The sequence below is a fragment of the Sus scrofa genome, chromosome 5 (genome assembly GCF_000003025.6).
Source record: "Sus scrofa isolate TJ Tabasco breed Duroc chromosome 5, Sscrofa11.1, whole genome shotgun sequence".
Classification (NCBI taxonomy): Eukaryota; Metazoa; Chordata; class Mammalia; order Artiodactyla; family Suidae; genus Sus; species Sus scrofa.
In genome coordinates, this window is record NC_010447.5 from 68844212 (window position 1) to 68864382 (window position 20171).

The 20171-nt window shown below is 46.7% G+C and overlaps 1 protein-coding gene across 1 annotated transcript in view; it reads right to left on the reverse strand.

Annotated features, from left to right (window-relative positions):
* CACNA2D4 (calcium voltage-gated channel auxiliary subunit alpha2delta 4) overlaps positions 1–20171 on the reverse strand; it is a 94306-nt gene that overhangs the window by 39120 nt on the left and 35015 nt on the right. Inside the window, exons 17-22 of the mRNA XM_021092500.1 lie at positions 12526–12587; positions 11406–11473; positions 9523–9568; positions 9346–9443; positions 8027–8120; positions 432–527 (exon numbers count right to left, since the gene is read on the reverse strand). Coding sequence (XP_020948159.1) covers positions 432–527; positions 8027–8120; positions 9346–9443; positions 9523–9568; positions 11406–11473; positions 12526–12587 — 464 coding nt within the window. The remainder of the gene's footprint in view (positions 1–431; positions 528–8026; positions 8121–9345; positions 9444–9522; positions 9569–11405; positions 11474–12525; positions 12588–20171) is intronic.

Genomic DNA, 20171 nt, shown 5'->3' on the forward strand with positions numbered 1-20171 from the left:
TTCCTGGCCTTTATCCACTAAATGTCAGCAGCGAACCCCTACCCCTAGTTGTGGGTGGGGGTAAAAATCACAGCCCCCTGTGAGAACTGGGGACTGAGGGGGATGGGAGAAGTTGTTGACAAAGGATGGCATGGCTGGAAGATTTAGCTTGTCACCTAGAGACCCATCTGGCAGGAAGACTGTATCTGGGTCCCCTCTTGGGACTGAAGGTCTAGTGGAATCTCCCAACCTCAAGGTCTGGCCGCTCTCTGCCCTGACTGGGCCACCCTCCCTGCCTCTCCTGGGGCACGTCCAGGAAGGAGTACTTCTCTGCTCTCCCAGGCTGTGAACCCCAACCCACCCCCCCGGCCTCCCAGAGTCCAGGGTCTTCCCACAAACCACAGGGACACCCCTCATCAAGGGATCTCTCCCCTGTGCCCAGTTGGACTCACTTGTCAGAGACTTTCTCGGAGCCCACGAATAGGCTGCTTCTGAGGAGGCCGGCACGGGTGCCCAGGAAGGCCATGTCCACTACACGCTCAGACTCGCTGCTGGGGAAGACAGCAGGCGTCACCCCGTGGGCCCAGAAGGAGGCCACAGGGAACCCAGGGGACCCCAGGCATTGCCCAGTGCCTGGCCCTCCAGCTGGGGGTCTCTCAGGGGGCCGCCCACACACGCACCGGCCCTGAGTATCCCTTGTCAGGGCCACTGGGCCTCTGCCCTCTGCGTTTACTCAGCTTCCAGGGGCATGGGCTCTGGAAGCAGGAAGGGACTCTGGGAGAGAGATTGTGTCCTGGGACCCGAAGAACGTAACGCCTTGTGTGTGTATGTATGTGTATGTACGTATGTGTATGTGCAGCCATTTTCACAGGTTTCCCTTATCACTGAGCTGTGAAATGAGCAGACTGTCCACCCCCACCCAGACAAGTTCCGGCAGACCTCACACCTTGGCAACAAGATGTGGGTGAGCCCGTGGACTGAGGGCTCTGATCCTTCTCATGATTGCAGAGCAGCAATTTTAGGGCCCCGTTCCACGCTGCGGTTGTCTCCTTTTTAAAAATTTCAGTTTCATTAAGGTATAACTGACATAAAATTATAAGATGGTTTAAACTATCTTGTAAGATATTAACGACATGGTGGTTTAATATACATGTACCTTGTGAGAGGATTCCTTCCATCATTTGTGTGTGACATGTATATATGCATTTGTGTGTGCAATATGCGTATCTATATATATGTGAGCATATGTATGTGTATATGTGTGCATGCATATGTATTTATGTACATATGCGTGTATGCATGCTTATGTGTGTATGTGCGTGTATGTGTGCGCATTTGTGTAAGCACACGTGTATGTGTGCACGTGTGCATATAAGTGTTCATGTATCCACATGTGCACACCTGTATATGTGTACATGTGTGCGCGCACACACGTGCACATGTGAATGTGTATATGTGTGTGTGTATGTGTATGTGTGTATGTGTGTGTGAACATTTAAATTCTGCCATTTTAGCTAATTACAGTTATACAAACCAGTGCTGCAACTCAAATTGCCACCTCAGACCTTACCCACCTCACACCTGAAAGTCTGTGCCCATTCACTAGCCTCTCCCCAGTTCTCCCACCCCAGCCCCGAGCAACCACTTTTTACCTCTACATTTCTATGAGTTACATTTTTTAAAAAAAGATTCCAGGCGTTCCCGTCGTAGTGCAGTGGTTAACGAATCCGACTAGGAACCATGAGGTTGTCGGTTCGGTCCCTGCCCTTGCTCAGTGGGTTAACGATCCGGCGTTGCTGTGAGCTGTGGTGTAGGTTGCAGATGTGGCTCGGATCCCGTGTTGCTGTGGCTCTGGTGTAGGCAGGGGGCTACAGCTCCGATTCGACCCCTAGCCTGGGAACCTCCATATGCCACGGGAGCGGCCCAAAGAAATAGCAAAAAAAAAAAAAAAAAAGATTCCACATATAAGTGATACCTTACAGTTTTCACTTTCCTGACTTATTTCACTTCACATAAATCCTCTAGAGTCATCCATGTTGTTGCTAATGGCAAGACCTCCTTCTTTTTAAAGGCCGAGTACTATTTCATTGAATAGATGCATCACATCTCCCTGATCCATTCATGGTTCAATGGGTGTAGTTGTTTCCATGTCTTGGCTACTGTGAATAATGCTGATATGAACACAGGGTTGCAGGTATCTCTTTCAGAGTCCGCTTTTGTTTTCTTTGGATAGATACCCAGAAATGGGATTGCTGGATCATACGGTGGTTCTGTTTTCAATTTTGAGGATCCTACATCCTGTTTTCCATGGTGGCAACATCAGTTTATCTTCCCACCAACAGTGCACAAGGGTTCCCTTCTTTCCACATTCTCACCAATACTGATCACTTTAAAAAAAAAAAAACATCATACTAACAAGTATAAAGTGATATTTCACTGTGTGGGTTTGACTTGCATTTCCTTGATGTGTGGTGACTTTGGAGCATCTTTTCATGTCCCTACTGGCCATTGCAGATCTTCTTTGGAAAAATGTCTATCCAGTTCCTCTGCCCTTAACAAAAACCAGATTGTTTTGTTGCTTGTTAGTTCTTTATATATATTGGACATGAACCCCTTGTCAGATATGTGATTTGCAAAACTCTCCCTACCCTGCAGGTTGTCTTTTCATCTTATTCCCTTTGCCATGCAGAAGTTTTCTAGTTTGATGTAGGCCCACTTGCTAACTTTTGCTTTTGGTGTCAAATCAAAATCATCAATGTCAAGGAGTTAACCACCTATGTTTTCTTCTAGAAGGTTTATGTTTCAAGTCTTATGTTCAAATCTTTCATTTATTTTTACCTTATTTTTGTGTACAGGGTAAGAGAGTGGTCCAGTTTCCCCAATGCCATTTACTGAAGAAACTATCCTTTCCCCATTATGTATTCCATGGTCCCTGGAGCTGGATTAGCACACCTGGTCCACAGTCTGGAAGATCATCAAGGAAGGGGTCTGGAGTGTGAATGGGGCACCCCTCTGTGAGGCTGGAGAGACTAGAGCTTCTGGGGCTGGGTCAAAGCCCCTATGCATCTCTAAAAACCTTCCAAAAACAATTCTCTGTTCAGAGTTCAGAAATAGGGAGGAGTCTAAAGAGACAGTAGCACCCATAACTCAGATCCAACAATTGCCACCCTTGCCAATTCTGTTTCATATACAGCCTCTTCCATACCCTCCGCTAGACTATTTTGAAGCAAATCTCAGATATCATTTCATTGGTAAAGATTTTAATTTCAGCCATTAAAATATAAGGAATGAAAAAAGCCCTCAATGCCATTATCACCTAACTATCCCCTCAATTCTTTAATATCATCAAATAATCCAATAGCCTCATGTTTTTTTTTTTTTTTTTTTTTTTTTTTTTTTTTTTTTTTTGTCTTTTCAGGGCTGCACCCATGGCATATGGAAGTTCCCAGGCTAGGGGTCTAATTGGAGCTACAGGTGCTGGCCACAGCCACAGCCACAGCACATCTGAGCCGCATCTGTGACCTACACCACAGCTCACAGCAACGCTGGATCCTTAACCCACTGAGCAAGGCCAGGGATTGAACCCACAACCTCACGGTTCTTAGTCTGATTTGTTTCTGCTGCGCCACGACAGGAACTTCATGATTTTTTTTTTTAAGTTTATTTGAATCAGAATCTTGACTTGGGTCCATGGTTTACATGCCCTTTCTCTTCTATTTAGTTATAGTTATTGAACTATCATTCACATACCATAGGTTCATCCATGGACAGTGTACAATCCAAGGATTTTTAGGTATTCACAGAGTTGCGTGACCATCACTGCAGTAACTTTAGAATATTTCTATCATCTCCCAAGAGGAACCCCACACCCACCAGCAGTTACCTTTGGTCTCTTCTTGCAGTTTATTTGCTTCAGCAGGCCCTTTGTCCCCCAGAATTTTTTGCATTTTTGGGTCCAGGTGACTGCAATGCTGCCATGTCACTGGTATGCTCTCTGTCCCCCGTCTCCTAGGAACAAGCCATTGGACCCAAGGCCATCAGATTTATATTTGAGTTTTTGCAGGTGGTGTGCTCTTTGTCAAGAGACACTCAAGAGGTTGCAAAGTAGGGATATTCCTTGGTTTCTTCTTTATTTATACTTGAGAAAACTCCTCCTACTCATCTGTTTGTCCTGAGATACAATTTGTACAGGAGAGGCAGGATAAAGAGTTTTGTCTGTTTACTCACTGGTTTTTAGAACATTGTCTGAAGATGGCCAATAAGACTTTTTGTCAGTATACCTGTGAACACAGGATTTGAACATATTACATATGCTTTGATCCACTGCGGTGTCCTCACTTCTGCTGCCCTGACTGCCCCATGTCTGGCTGTTGAGCCTCTTCAGTGTAGCTAGCTCCGTTGGTGCAACCTCATTAGTCTTACATGACGGCTCCTGGCATGACCAGATGCCCCCAGCTCCTTCTGCGCCTCCTGCCCTGGCCCTGAGTCAGGCACTTCTCCAGGGATCACCAGCTCTTTTTAATGAGGACTTCTTAAAGTGGACACTGAAGTCCATAATCTCTGTCTTCTCATTGAGCTCGGTCCTTTCAGTGGAGATCCTTTCTGTTTCTTTCAGGGAAGACAGGTCATGAGTTCACTGATATTTCCAATTCACATTTTCTATTGCATCTAAACTTCTGATTTAAAACTTTTGCGTGTTTTCTTGTTTGCTGAAAGTCTTTTTCCCAATGACATTAACATATGATTTGCTCTGTCCATGTGGTTTGAGAATAACAGTGCCAATAAATACCATTTCTAGAGGAATTCCCATCGTGGCACATTGGAAATGAATCCGACTAGGAACCATGAGGTTTCAGGTTTGATCCCTGGCCACACTCAGTGGGTTAAGGATCTGGTGTTGCTGTGAGCTGTGGTGTAGGTCTCAGATGTGGCTTGGACCTGTGTTGCTGTGGCTGTGGTGTAGGCCAGTAGCTGTAGCTCTGATTAGACCCCCAGCCTGGGAACCTCCATATGCCATGGGTGCGGCCCTAAAAAACAAACAAAAAACCAAAACCAAACAAAAATATATATAGTTTCTAGAAATGTGCTTATTGAACCCTGTTTTTAAGATTTTATTTGTTTAGTGTTTATAGTTTTATGTTTCCAAGTCCCTTGAAAGGAGGCCCAGATGTGTGGTTATTGCATGAATGTGATATACAGCCAGGTTTGCTTCGTTCCCTTTCAAATTTTTAGAGCTTATTTTTAAAAAATTTAATTTTGTTTTATAATGATATGAAGCACAGTTCCAAAGTCAAACATGCAAAGTAAGGCATATTCAGAAGAATTTGTTTCTGTCTCCATCCTTCTCTTCTTTCACTCTTCTTACAAGTAAACTTTTTTGTTTGCTTGTTTATTGTTCCATTAAAATATATAAACGTAGGAGTTCCCACTGTGGTGCAATGGGATTGGCAGTGTCTTGGGAACGCTGGGACATGGGTTCAATCCCCAGCCCAGCACAGTGGGTTAAGAATCCAGCATTGCCACAACTGTGGCTTAGTTTGCAGCTATGAATTGGATCTGATCCCTGGCCTGGGACCTCCATATGCGGTGGGGCAGCCAAAAAAAAAAAAAAAAAAAAAAAAGTAAATATATACATGTATATGTGCACATATGTATGCATACATTTATATATATGTAAATGGCTATGAAGATATATTTGCATTTCCTCTTTTAGATAAACAGTAGGCTATTATACACACGCTTCTTCATTGCTGAGCCCTTCTGCAGCAGTATACAGAGATAGTTCTCACTTTGCACCGCTGTGTAGTATTCCATTGGTGGATCACCAGGGTGTATTTAACTTGGCTCCTTAATGGTTATTTCCAATCTTTGACCATTATAAGTGGTGCTATGACGAGAAGCTCATGTGTATGTCTTTAGGATACATTCCCAGGAGCGGGCTGGTGGGTCAGAGTGTAAACTCTCACATCATTTTGGTAGGTATTGTCAGATTCCCCTCCACAGGAATACAAAAACACTTTGTATTTCCAGCAACAGCATGCAAAAGTGCCTGATTCTCCACAGCTCTCCAATACTGCCCATCAACAAACATGGACAGTGGTCCATCTAAGTGACAAGTAGTATAACAGTTTTAATTTGCAGCCCTTTTATTATGAACTAGATGGAGCATTAGCATTTTCCATATAATTAAGGACTAGCTGCTCATCATCTCTGCGAACTGTCCACATCTCTTGGTTGTTTCCTGTAAGTACCTGGTTTTTTACTTCTTTCTCTGCTGTTGAGGTTCTTTATCTAGGACAAATATATGATACAGGACAGTAATCTTTTCTTTGTTTTCTAGGTTGCTGACACTTTTCCAGTTTGTCATTTCTCTTTCTACCTTGCTCATGTTGGTATTTTTTTTTTTGCCAAATAAATATTTTATATTGTTAAATTTATCAGACATTCCTTTACTACTATTGAATTCTGAGTCATTGTTGGGAAAGGTTTCCTTACGCCTAGATTGTAGAGAAACTGGCTCATGATTTTTTTTTTTTTTTTTAGTGCTTATGTGGTTTAATTTTTCACATTTAAATCTGAGTCCCTTGGGTCTTATGCAGGTGTGCAGTGTGAAGGAAGAGTACAATGTCATCGTTCCCCATGCGGCTCTCAAGCCAGCTCCTGTGAAAAAGTCCGTCTTTCCCTCACTGATCTGACGTGGTGCCTTTGTCATGTACTACATTTCCACATACCTTTAGATGAATTTATAGATTTTCAGTCCCTTGGTCTCCCTGCCCATTCCTGTGTCAACACCACATTTCATAAATTCCAGAGGTTCTGTGACATATTTTACTGTTGGGTGTCAACAGTCTTCCTTTGCTGCCTTTCTTTTTTAGCCTTTTCCTGGCCATTCTTGCCTGTTCTTCCAAATGAACTTCATAATCAATTTCTCTGGATCCAGACAAACACTGGTGGCATTTTTATTGGAACTGCATTAAATTTATAAATTAACTTAGGAAGACAATATCTCTGTGATGCCAAATCTTCCTAATCAAAAACACTATCTTCCCATCTGCTCAAGTCTACTTTTGCATCTTCCAGAAGTGTTTTCTGATTTTCCTTATGTATGTTTTGGGATATTTCTCATGGTTTATGCCTGGTTATTTTCTTACATTTTATCTTTTGCCTGCCAAAATAGGCTTGTGCACATAAAGTCTTTTATCTGGTTTTTGTTTGTATAGATAAAGGTTACCAATTTTTGAATATTCATATTATAATCTGCTACTTTACTAAATTCTCTGTTTGGTCTTCCTACTAGTTCTTTGGGGTTTCCAGGTATATAGTCATACCTTTCTTATTTATTTATTTATTTTTATGGCCACACCTGCCACAGCAATGCAGGATATGAGCTGCATCTGTGACCTACACCACAGCTTGCGGCAACATGGGATCCTTAACCCACTGAGTGAGGCCAGGGATTGAACCTGTGTCCTCATGGATACTATGTCAGGTTTTTAGCCCACTGAGCCACAAAAGGAACTCTTCATATCATCTTTTTTTTTTTTTTTGGTCTTTTTTATGGCCACACTCACAGCATATAGAGGTTCCCAGGCTAGGGGTTGAATCGGAGCTGCAGCTGCCAGCTTACACCACAGCCACAGCAATGCGGGATCTGAGCCTCATCTGCAACCTACAGCATGGCTCATGGCAATGCCAGATCCTTAACCCACTGAGTGAGGCCAGGGATTGAACCTGCGTCCTCTTGGATGCTAATCAGATTTGTTTCTGCTGAGACATGACAGGAACGCCTCCTCATATCATCTTTAAAGAGAAATAATTAACTTCTTTCCACCTCACTGTCTCAGGCCTAACTCTCTCCTGGTTGCTCTAATCCTTCTGACCTTGCTGAGTAGTAATGAGGCTGCTGAGCTCTAATCCCTACCTGTGGTGCTGAGCTGTGAGGGTCGATGCCCCATATCTTCCCACCCTTACTTTAGGCCAAAGGTGGTGGGGTCTTCTGACCTGCCAGCCTGAGAATGGGAGGGGCCCAGCTCAGCCATGGACGTACTCAGAGATGTTGAGGGCCAGCGCCGTCCAGTACGCTTCCATGGGGGCCGTCACCACCGCATCGAACAGCACCTCCTGCAGCAGTTCCTCATCACCTGCAGCAAAATACGCAGACCAGTCCCCTTATTCCCCCACCTGCATGTCTGGAACATGCGGAGCCACCTCTGTGAGCTGGTCCAGGTCACTTTGTGTCCTCAGCCATCCATGTGAGTGGAACTAAGTGACTCTAAGGCCTTTCCAGCTCTCGTGCTGCATGACATCAGGAGACCCGTCCACCAGGCACCCCTCAGTCAGCCTCCTTGTCTGAATGTGCTGGGAGCCGGCACATGCTGGACTGGGTGCTCCCCCCCGCTCTTTGCATGGCTGGCTCTCTCTCTACCCCACCAAAACCACTTATTCACATTTATTGAGGGGACATTCACACAACACAAACCTGATGGTGCAATCTGGACATTTACACTTGCACAGAGACAGGCAGCCACCACTTGTCAGCCACACAGCCTTTTCACGGCCCCAAAGACGACTCACTTGGTGGCTCCTTTTACCCTCAGCTTAGGCAATGCCTCCTGAAGAGAGCCCATCCCCATCATTTAGAGTAGCCCCCTTTCCCCATAGGGCACCTACTCACAGCCTATCACCACCTATAGGAACCTACATCCACATACGTGCTGCTGCCTCTGGGCTGCACAGCTTCTCCCCTAGGTCAGAGGCTCCATAAGTGAGGGCCTGGTCTGCGGGTCACTGGCAGCATTACTTCCCACAGCCCCCTGCCCCCAACAGGGCTGGGTGGAAGACATTGATGGAATGAATGGATGAGGCCCTGTTGGGCTGGCACAGGAGGTGGGGTCTCCTCCCAGGAGTGACAGGATGTGACAGAATGACCTGTACCTCCTTCCAAAGAGGAAGAAGGACCAGGCGGAGGGTAGCCTATGGTCCTGGCTGCATTAATGCAGGGGCTTAGGAAACACTCACAGACCCACGGCCTCAGGAGACAAGGACCTTGGGGTAGGCAGAGGCTGGCTGGGTGGTAGGGACAGGTCTGAGGGACAGGCCAGTATCCTTCGGCCATGGGAGCCTTAACAGTACTGGGGTGACAGAGGTTTAAAGCAACCTTAGGCCTTGCCGTGGGGAACACCTGTGCCATTGCAGGTCTGGGAGCCCCCAGTCACTGGTGTGGCCCTGGTGGGGCTGCCTCCACCCTTTCCTTTGGGAATCCCCTGTTTCCCTAAGACATCAGTGAGCTCCACACACAGGGCGCCCTGCTCTCCAGCCCACCATCCCTGCAAAGTCCTGAGCTTTGGGACCCCGAGGGAAACTCACACTCCAGTGCTGGGTCTTGCCCCTTCAGGAAGCGGACCACAGCCTCCAGCTGGCTGAGCTTCCGGTGGTCAGGGTCAATGTCCGTGAGGCAGTAGATCCTGGAACCCAGCAGAGCTCCGTCACCCCAAGCCTCTCGCCAGCCCCCACACTCTGCTCCACCAGCGCCCTGCCCCTTACCAATCACCGGCCAGGCTCAGGTCCGGGTGAAGCAGGTCATGCAGGCCTGAAAGCAGAGTCCGTGCTGGGTCCGTGCTCCCCCAGGGCTGGAGGACGTGCACCTGTGGTCTAGAAACAGCTCCAGGGAAGGGCGGGGAGCGGGAGCTCAACCCACAGGATGCTGGGGCAGCACCGAGCACCTGAAGTTGTGTTGCTCCCCAAAGCCTTCCTTCCACTGCCTCACATTCAAATCCCGCCCACTGGCATCACCCTCAAAGGAGTTTTCAGCTTCCAGGGCCTCAGTGGTTCCAGCGGAGCCCCAGGGCCACCAGTGTCTGTATAGTCTCTGTGGCTGCATGGCAGCACACGTTTGTTGACTAACTAAATGAATAAATGCCCTACTGTGCACCTGTCAGTGCTCAGAGCTAAGTGGGTGCTCAACTCAGGTTTGTTAGTTAAAAGAAAGGGTGATAGAAATGCTGAGGGCCTCTGTGGAGTCACTGAACGTGGTGCTGGGCAGGCAGACAGCTCAAGGGTGATGCCCCCTCCCCACAGGAAGCCCCTGGACCCTAGTGGGTCTCGCTGCAGAGGAAGGTAAGGGAGGTGGCCTCGGTCCTGCCATGGTGACACCTGGGCATACCTGGGAAGAGAAAGAGAGGAGCAGGAAGGAAGGAGGAGGCCCAGGGAGGTTGGTTGTTGGGGGACAGAGGGAGGCAGAAAAGGTCTGTGTTCTAGCATCGCAGACACCAGTGGTGAGAGGTGGATGCAGGGTCACAGGGAGGAGGCCACATCCGGAAGAGCCCCCAGCAAAGCCACCTTCACATGCACCCAGGTTGGCTGGGATGAGAGGGTGGGGCAGCAGAGGGGAGCGTTTCTGGGGGAGCACAGGACAGGACAGACCCTGAAGCTTAGCAGCAGGAAAAAGGAAAGGAAGGTCTTTAGCAGTAACACCAGCCAGCTGGGATTTCTAGAAATATCCCTCGGGAAGAGATCAGAACAAGGAAGAAAGCACAGCTGGTGTACTTTCCAGGAGGGAGGGATAGCGGTGAGGAAAGATGAGGGATGAGATGAGTCAAGGGTCAGAAAAGGAAGAACCAACAGAATGTGGGGTTCAACCGCTGCAGCCCCTTCGTCCAAGGACCCCCTGACATGCCCAGGGTCCCGCGTGGGTTTTGTTCTCCCAGGGCACCCAGGAGGCTGCAGGTCCAGAGCGGGTCAGGTTGGGGGCCTCTCTCCCATCCTCCCACCACACCCCAGTTCACATGCCAGAAGCCCCCTACCACAGGTGGAATGGTGTCCCAAAAGAGGTGTTGACATGTTAACCTCAGTACCTTTGGACATGACCTTATTTGGAAATAGGGTCTTGGTAGATGAAACCAAGTTAAGATGAGGTCCCTAGGGTGGGCCCTAGTGCCTGATAAGAAGGGAAAATAGAGACACACAAGGGGAGAAGCAGTGTAGTTACAGAGGAGAGAGATAGGAGAGCAGTAGCCACAATTGCAGGGGCCACAGGGAGCAGGGAGAGACAGGAAGGACCCCCTCCTCAGAGGCTGGAGGGAACAGGGCATCCAGAACTGAGAAGGCAGCCAGTTTGGGGGGTGGAGGGGGCAGCTCCAGGGACCAGCTAAGGATTTGCCCCGTCCTGCTCCCCAGCCTCCTTTCTCTCCTTCTGCGTGGTCTCCAACAGATAACCTTCAGCCTTGCTGGGAAAGACCCTCACCCCTCAGCCTGCCCCGTCCAGCAAGGCCACCTGGAATCTGACCATCCATCCAGGCCTTAGGCTTTATGGTCCTGCAGGCTCTGGTACCCAGGATGCACAGGCCCCTGCTGGCCCTGCCCAGTATCCCAGGAGAAGCCAGATTTCCTCCAAACTGTCCGCCAGTCCTGGGCGCCAGCTCACCCACCTTCTTCCACAGACGTGTTACCCAGGAGGATGTATTCTCCGTGGCCACGGGACAGCACCACTCCCAAACTGCGGGCAGAGCAGAGGACATTGCGCTGGCCCACAGCTGCTGCCCATCATGGCTGGCCACCTTCTCTGAGCTTCCGAGTGCCGTGACCGGGACAGTGCACACACCCAGCCCCCTCCACCCTGGCTCAGTGTCCCCTCCAAACTGAGGCAGCACTCCTACTTTGTCACCAGCCTTCTCCCTGAGAAGGACCCTGGACACTACAGGGCAAAAGGCCTCCTGCTCCTATTTTGGTCTGGTTCTCCCCAGACCTCCTGGGGCCCCCCAGGGATAGGGAAAGCTTATAGTGTCCACCCGTTCCACAGTCAGGGAGGCCCTTCCTGCCTGGAGAGTCCCCCGACGCCTCCTCTCCCCCTGGAAGAACACAGCTTCTGAACCTGGGCTGGATGCCAGAACCGTCTGGGGAGCGTTTAAGGGTACAGGCGCCTGGGTCCCAACCCAGGAGTCCTGAGGAAGGAAGGGGGAGACTGGGCACTGGCAGCTGACAAAGGCTGGCAGGCGCTCCAGGGGGCAGCCTGCGCTGGGAACCAACCTTTGGTGAGAAGTGGGTAAGTCAGGGAGAAGGGCCATTTCTTCCCTAATCTGTACGCTGCCTGGTGTTGAATCTTCGTACAGCTGGGGGAACCTGAGAGCTCTTCAGTCTCATCATTCATCTTACAACTGCTTACAGCTGCATTGCTTTGCAATCTCTAGGTAGGTTACGTCATTGAATCCTCCCAATACCACCAAGCAGCAGCTAGTAGTATGTCAGTCTTACCGATGAGGGATCTAAGGCACAGAGAGATTAAGTAACCTGACGAAGGCCACACGGCCTGAGAGTGATGGGGTTGGGGTTCCAGTCCAGGCAGTTTAGCTCCAGACCCTGCACACTAGACTACACTGCAGACTGGGCTACACCGCAGGTGCAGACCTCAATTTCCTGAGTGCAGACTCATTTTCTGTTTCCATAAAACTGCCAGCTACCTGTGAGTAAATCCATCCCCCAGACCTGAAAGTCCCCCCTGAGCCGCTGGCCGGAACCCACCCCTCCCCCGATAAGGCCCAGGCCCCTCACCTGAAAGGCGTGTCACTGATGTCTGTGAAGAAGTAGTCATTGGTCAGGAAAAGAACTCGCTTCTGAAAGAGGTACCAGGAAAGGGTGCTTGTGGGGAGGGGGCACTAATCACCCCTCCCCCACCACCCACTGCCTCCTCTTGGTGATGCCACAAGCAGAGCCACCTCCTGCCAGCGCACCGAAGAGCCATGGTCCAGACCCACAACACCCCATTTGGGGCCACAAGCCATGACACATGCAGTTCAGGAGCGGAGGTTTTAAATTTTAGTCGATGTCAGGTAACAGAAATTGAGGTCTAGAGAGCCTCGGTGGCTGGCGGCCACTGCACTGGGCAGTGTCTGTGGTTCCAGTGGGACCGGAGGAGGCTGCCAGGCTAAGCTCACCTGCAGGACCCACCTGCAGCCTCCCAAACTCTGGGGTCCAGACCCCTTAGGGCCACACTGCCCTTTACAATGTCTCTTCCCTTCAAAGCTGCTCTTTTTAGGTTTAGTTGAATATGTATAAGTCAGGATGAGGAAGGACATCAGACAGACCTGGCAGAAGCCCAGTGGTCACAGACTGATGGTGAGCTCCTAGGTGGGTAATTTCACTTCCCAAGCATTGTTCCCATGGTAATGGATCAACTAGAGCATCCTCTGCAGAGGCCACTGGGAGGGGTGGGTGTGGCTATAGTGGGTGGGGTTGGGTTGGGGCTCTGAAGCTCTGCACTGTGCTGTCTCAGACACAATGATGCCTTTGGGAAAGACAGTGTTGTCCTTGGCTGTTCTTATCCTCTCACTTCTTCTTGGCTTTTCTTCTTCCACTTTGGAAACGGGAGTAAGATGTTGGAAGGGATGTGGAGGAAGAGGGAGGCAGAGATGTTTGCTTCTACAGGAAACCAGTGTGGATGGAACCATGGGCCTCATCCTGTGTGATGCCCTCCTGCCCCCTCTGCTTCCCGTAGATGCCCCCTCACGGCCACCCCTCCAGGGGAGTTCCCGGGAGGTTTGGAGGCAGCTGGGCAGCAAGGACAGTGTTGGGCTTGGAGCTGTGCTCAAGTGGGGCTGGCTTGAGTTTGGAACTGGAGAGCATTTTAAAAAATCTTTTTTAAATTGAAGAAAAAATGCACACATCTAAGCGTATCATTCCATTAGCTTTGTTAAATGTATACAGCCATGTACCCCAGTCCACAATTGGGACTTTTGCATCCTCTACAATCTCTGCATCCTTCCTGTCCATCCCAACCTCTTCTGTGGATGAACTCCATGCCAGAGACTAGGTCTGTCTATCCTCACAGCATGTGCACTTTGGTGTCTGGCTTCTTCTGTTCAGTGTAATGGTCTTAAGACCCATCCGTGTTGCTGAGGGTGTTAGCGGGGTGCTCCTTTACTCCACTGAGTAATAGGGGCTTGGGGGGTGGCGTGACACCCAGTTTGCCTCCACATTCACCCATGGGGTGGAGGGCAAGCATCTGGGGTGTTTCCAGTTTGGGGCTATTATGAATAAAGCCTCTGTGAACATTCTCCTTGTGGACATGTGATTTCATTTCTCTTGGCAAATACCTAGAAAGGAATTGCTGGGTCATATGGTAAAATGTTTGCCTTTATAAAACACTGCCAATTTCCTGAAGTTATTTTATTATATTTCTACCAGCAATGTATGAGTTCCAATTTCTCCACATCTTTCCCAGAATCTGGTATTATCAGTCTTTTAAATTTTAGCCACGATGAAGGGTGTGAAATGGAATCTCACTGTGGTTTATATTCACATTTTCCTAATGACTAAACCTGCTGAGCATCTTTTCATGGGCTTGTTGGTCATGTCTGTTTCTTCAGTCAAGTGTCTGCTCAAGTATTTTGCCCATTTTTATTGGGTTGTTAGTCTTTTGTTAATGATTTATAGAAATCTTTATAGTCTGAATACATTCTGTGCCTTGCTTCTTAATTGTGCCTTTTGATGAAGTTCAATTTATCAAATTTCATTTTATGGTTAATGCTTTTGGTGTTTTGTCTAAGAAATCTTTGTATAACCTCAAGTCATGAAGATTCCCACCTACATTTCCTTGTAGAAGACTTACAGTTTTAGTCTTTACATTGAGAGCTATGGTGCATCTCAAGTTAATTTTTGTGTACAATGTATACCTGAATGTTTATTTTTTTCATATATTTATTCAGTTGTTCCAGCACCATTTGTTGGCAAGACTTTCCTTTCTCTATTTATTTGCTAAAGTGTCTTTACTGAAAATCTGCTGACATGTGGGTTTATTTCTGGAGTCTCTATTCCATTCCACTGATCCATTTGTCTCTTCATATGTCACTCTGCTTGGTTACTGCAGCCTTGTAGTAAGTTTTGAAATCAGGTAGTGTGAATTACCCAAATTTGTTCTTTTTCAAGATAGTTTTGGCCATTTTAGGTCCTTTGCATATTCACATAAATTTTAGAACCATTTTCTTCTCTTATGTCTAGAAGAAGTCTGTTCAAATTTTGATTGGGGGAGTTCCCATCATAGTGCAGTGGAAACGAATCTGACCAGGAACCATGAGGCTGCAGGTTTGATCTCTGGCCTTGCTCAGTGGGTTAAGGATCTGGCATTGCCGTGAGCTGTGGTGTAGGTTGCAGACGTGGCTCAGATCTGGTGTTGCTGTGACTGTGGTGTAGGCTGGTGGTTTCAGCTCCAATTGGACCCCTAGCCTGGGAACCTCCATATGCCAAAAGTGCGGCCCTAAAAAGCAAGAAAAAAAAATTTTTTTTTTGATTGGGATTGTGTTGGATCTTTAGGTCAATCTGGGGAGAATGGATATCTTAGAAATATTGATCTTACAACCGCCCCCACAGTTATAGCTATTTATTTTTTTCCTCTGACGTGCTTTCTGTAGTGTTATGTAGTTTTCAGTGAGAAGTCAGATATGTCTTTGTTACTCCTAAGTATTTTATATTATTTGATGCTACTGAAATCAGAACTTAAAAATAATTTCATTTTACAAATAAATTTGGAAATGCTGCTATATATAAAAATACAATTATTTTTATAATATTGACTTTATGTTCTGCAAACTTGCTAAATTTACCTATTTGTTCTAGCAGTTGCTTTGCAGATTCTTAGGATTTTCTGTGCAATCATCTTGCAGTGAATGAAGATAGTTTTACTTCTTCCTTTCTAATTTTTGTGCCTTTTGTTTCCCTGCCTTCTTGCAAAGATAGGTCCTGGCAAGGTCCAGTGCAATATTGAACAGAAGTGCTGAAGCCAGACATTCTTACCTCCTTCATACTCTTAGGGAGAAAGTATTCACCATTAAACATGAGTTTTTCATACCTGCCTTGTATCACATTGGGGAAATTTCCTTCTGCTCCCAGTTAAATTTTGTCAAACGCTCTTTCAGCATCTATTGGGATGGCCATGTGGTGTTGTCCTTTAATCTGTTAATGGAATGGGTAACTCTGTGTGTGTGCTTGTTGCCATATATCTTACATTTTCCCACATTACAAACCCTACAGTGTCAACATTTTTACTTTAAATAGTCAGTTGTCTTTTTGAGATGTTAAAAAATGAATACTTATCTTAACCCACATATTTACCATTTGCAGTGCTGTTCATTTCCTTGTGTTGATCCGAATTTCCATCTGTGTCGTTTTTCTTCTGCCTTAAGAGCTTCCTTAAGCATTTCTTATAGAGATGAACATTGATCTATTTTATCTGAAACTGTCTTTATTTCACCTCTTTTTGGAAGGCTATTTTCTCTGTATATGGAAATTTGGGTGGACAGTTATTTTCTTTTGGTATTTAAAAAAATATCATGTTACTGTTTTTGATGAGAAGTCAGCCATCATTCATATTATTGTTTTCCTCTAGCCTTTGAAAAACATTTTCCATTATTTTCAATTCACAGCAAGTAGACCATGGTGTGCTTAGATTCTATTATTTTTATTTTTTGCTTTTTTAGGGCCGCGCCTGCAGCATATGGAGGTTTCCAGGCTAAGGGTTGAATCAGAGCTACAGCTGCCAGCCTACACCACAGCCATAGCAGCACAGGAGCTGAGCTGTGTCTGTGACCTACACCATAGCTCACAGCAATGCCATATCCTTAACCCACTGCGCCAGGCTGGGGATCAAACCCACAAACTTATGGTTACTAGTTGGATTCATTTCCACTGCACCACAATGGGAAATCCTAGATTTCTTTTAAAAAAGAATCTTTCTTGGGTTTGCTGAGAATCTTGCATCTATTTGTTGATGTTTTTCACTAAATTCAGGACATTTGGGACATTATTTTTTCAAATTCTTTTTTCTGTTCCTTTCTTTCTCTTTCTTCTGGGACTCTAAGGATGTATGTCAGATCACTTGATGTTATCCCACAATGAGGAATAATTTTTGAAAATTTTTTCTCTTCTTCAGATTAGATAATTTCTATTTACCTAACTTCAGATTCACTGCCTTCTTCCCCCCTCCAATTTGCTGTTAATTCCATCTTGTAAAAATTTCATTTCAGATTTGTGCTCTTTAGTTTTAGAATTTCTGTTTGTGCTGGTTCTTGTGCTAGTTTTTCACTGTGCCAAATCAGCAAGGCTGGAATTGCTTTTTTTTTTTTTTTTTTTTTTTTCAGATTCACTTCCCTGTATGGTTCCAAGTTGGGGTTGGCCAAAGGAGAAGTCTGCATGAGATCCGTAAGGCACAGTAATGCAGCAGCCATTTTACAAGCCAGTGATGAGCACAGCCCGTGGCACTGTCGCAGTTTGTTTGGTTCTGCTGAATTTCCTTCTTGAGATGGGGAAGCGGTCAGATCCAAGCTTCCCCTGCTGCCACTGAATCCTCTCCCTCAGTTTCTCTGAGATCTGAGCCTGACTAGGCAGGTCCAGGTGAAGGGCACTAGCTCCTGCATGTCACCCGTATCATTGTGGTTACAGGTAGTGAGAGACGGATGTGGGTTTTACTTTGTTCCCATGGGTTCCTGTTCCTCTTCATGGGTTCCAGTTTATTCCTATTTCCCCCCACATTTCATCCAGTACTCCTTCCTAATCGCTAGCCCAGCTGACTGACAATGACTTACAGCTCATGACTAGAAGCAGAGACACCGCCTTCCATGGTCTGCTTCCTCAGCTCTCACAATTTCATTAGGTTTACCCCTACAATAAAACCCTGTATTCGTATCAGTTGTAGTCCCTCTGTTTCTTTGATTAAATTCTAACCATTTCTCTCCTGAAATTCTCCATCTGTTCACTCATGATGACCATCTTTTCCTTTAATTCTTTGTGCATATTTATCATATTTGCTTTAAAGTCCTTCTAATTCCAACAGCTAGGTCATCTATGGGTCATTTATAAGACTGCTGTTTTTCTTGACTGTCAAGAAAGGAAACATCATCTTGTTTCTTCACATATCTGGTAATTTTTTATTGTGTACTGCTACTGGGAAGAACAGGTTGTAGATACTTTTGTCTTCCTCTGACGAGTATCGCTTTCTATTTAACTCAGCAAGTAAGTGACTAGCTGACCACCTTGAGCTTGCAGAGACTTGGATCACATTTTTGTTAAGGTGGGTCTGTTTCCCACCTTAAAGAACTTTCTCTTTAGGTCTAGGGTGAATTCCTTGATCACTGCCTTTACTTCCAAGGTGCTTTCAAAGAAAATTCCAAAGTGTTCCAAGCCTCTTCACCCCGGTGTGACATGGGCAGCAGTAAAGCCCCTGCTCTGACTTTCAGCTGCTGCTCAGAGTCTCCATGGGGTTGTGTAGCTTTGCGGTCAGCAGAGGATTTGAGAGGAGCTTGTAAACATACGTGAGGGTCACTTGCGGATCCCTCATTTTTGGAGTATCTCCCTTTATTTTCTGACACTCTGGGAACTCAAATTCTGTCCTCTGACACTTCAAGGTGATAACAACAAATTTCTGCTTGAATTCTAGCTGTTCCATTCCAAACGGACTGGGGGGTGACCTTCGGGAAAAAAGCCACACAAGCGTGCATCTCACCCAGAGACCTTCTCAGGATTCAAGGCTTGAGGCCCCTTCAGCCCTGTTTCTGCCTGCTTTTAGTCATTTTCAAGTACCTTTAAATGTTTGTTTTGTATATTCTGTCCAGATTTATAATTATCTACTGGAGGGTTAGTCTAATGCAAGCTACTTCCTTATGGCCAGAATCAGAACTTTGAGATCATGTTTCATGGATGAAGCAAAAGGAGAGAAGCAGCGTGGGTGGGTGGGTAGTAGTGTTCCCTGAATCCTGTTACCAGGAAGAGAGCTGGAGAGGTTTGGGAGATGGAAGTAAAGAGGTGTCGGACAGTCTCCTCCTTTAACAGACTGCTTCTGTTTGCTAGAAAGTGTGTGTGTGTGCGTATACGTGGATATGTGTGTATGCATGTATGTACACATGTATAATTGTGTGTTCATGTGTACGTATATATGTACACGTGTGTCTCTGTGTAAGCATGTATATGTGTGTATATGTATACACACATATGCACATACATGTGCATATGCATGTATATATGTACACGTGTGTGTGTGTATGTGTGTGTGGAGGGGGAGGAGCCCAGAGCACCCTGATCCCATATTCCTGAATCCAGTGCACAGGGGTCAGAAGACAATGGAGGAATGGGGGGTGAGGCGGCCCCAAGCGCCTTGCCAGTTGCTGGTATGTGTGTAGACACCACATGCCTGAGTGAACTGGGATCTTAGAAGCCCCCAAAGGCTAGTAAGGATACAATGTCTGCCTCTCTCCCTCCCCCACTGCAATTATTTATTCTAAACTATCAAAACGACATGAGAATGAGAAAAAGGGTCCCTAGAATACTTGCTTTCCTGGCTTGTTCTTTTAAACATGTCCCAGGATATCTGAGGACATTGCTACTGAGGGGATAGAAACGATGACGCCTACTACTGGTCCACATTTAGGGGAAAACAGCCTGCGATCAAAGTGGCAAATAGGAGGACTGCAGGCCAAAGTGGGCTCCTCTCATTTGCTATCCTGGATATTGGACCAGATTGTGCATCTAACATTTTTAGAATTAGTTGCACGTGGATTTCTGGTGAATTCTCCAGGGGGCTCTGTACAAGCTGCCTAGCTCCCAGCTCCCCCAGCACCCAGGCTGGCCTGCATCACTCACATTTCTGAACTTGGCCTATCTAGCCCCACAGGTTTTAGAGTCTGTGAGTCCTGTTCTAAATCAGGCTGGTGGCTACCACTGTCCTTGGTAGCGCAACCATAGTTGCCTGTCTGGAGTTAGGGGAGAGAGAAAGGTCTGGGTTAATCTGTGGGGAATAAAGACACATGTAAAATTCCCTGGAAAAAACAAGGCAGGTTGTCACCTGCCAGGAGGATGGCCTGAATGATAACAGATATTCCCACAATGCCCTAGGAAAAGTTTCCCTGTGCCTCGACCTGAAGAGTGTTTCTACCAAGGATCAGGTGTGCAAGGTAGATGCACGCTGAGCTGAGAGAGGGCTAGGGTGGATACTGGGGGACAATGGGCCACTGTGATTCTGGTAGAGAGAGGCCACATGGGGAGACAGGGCAGCTGGCTGTGACAAGCTGTGGCAACATCGGGGAGGGTGGCATCACAACAGCAGTGAGATGCTGGCTTCCACTTGGCAGCCTTCATACCAGCAAAACATCCCCCCACACTGGGCAGGCAGTCACTTCTGGGTGTGAGAGTAGAGGGATGAACAATTAAGGAGG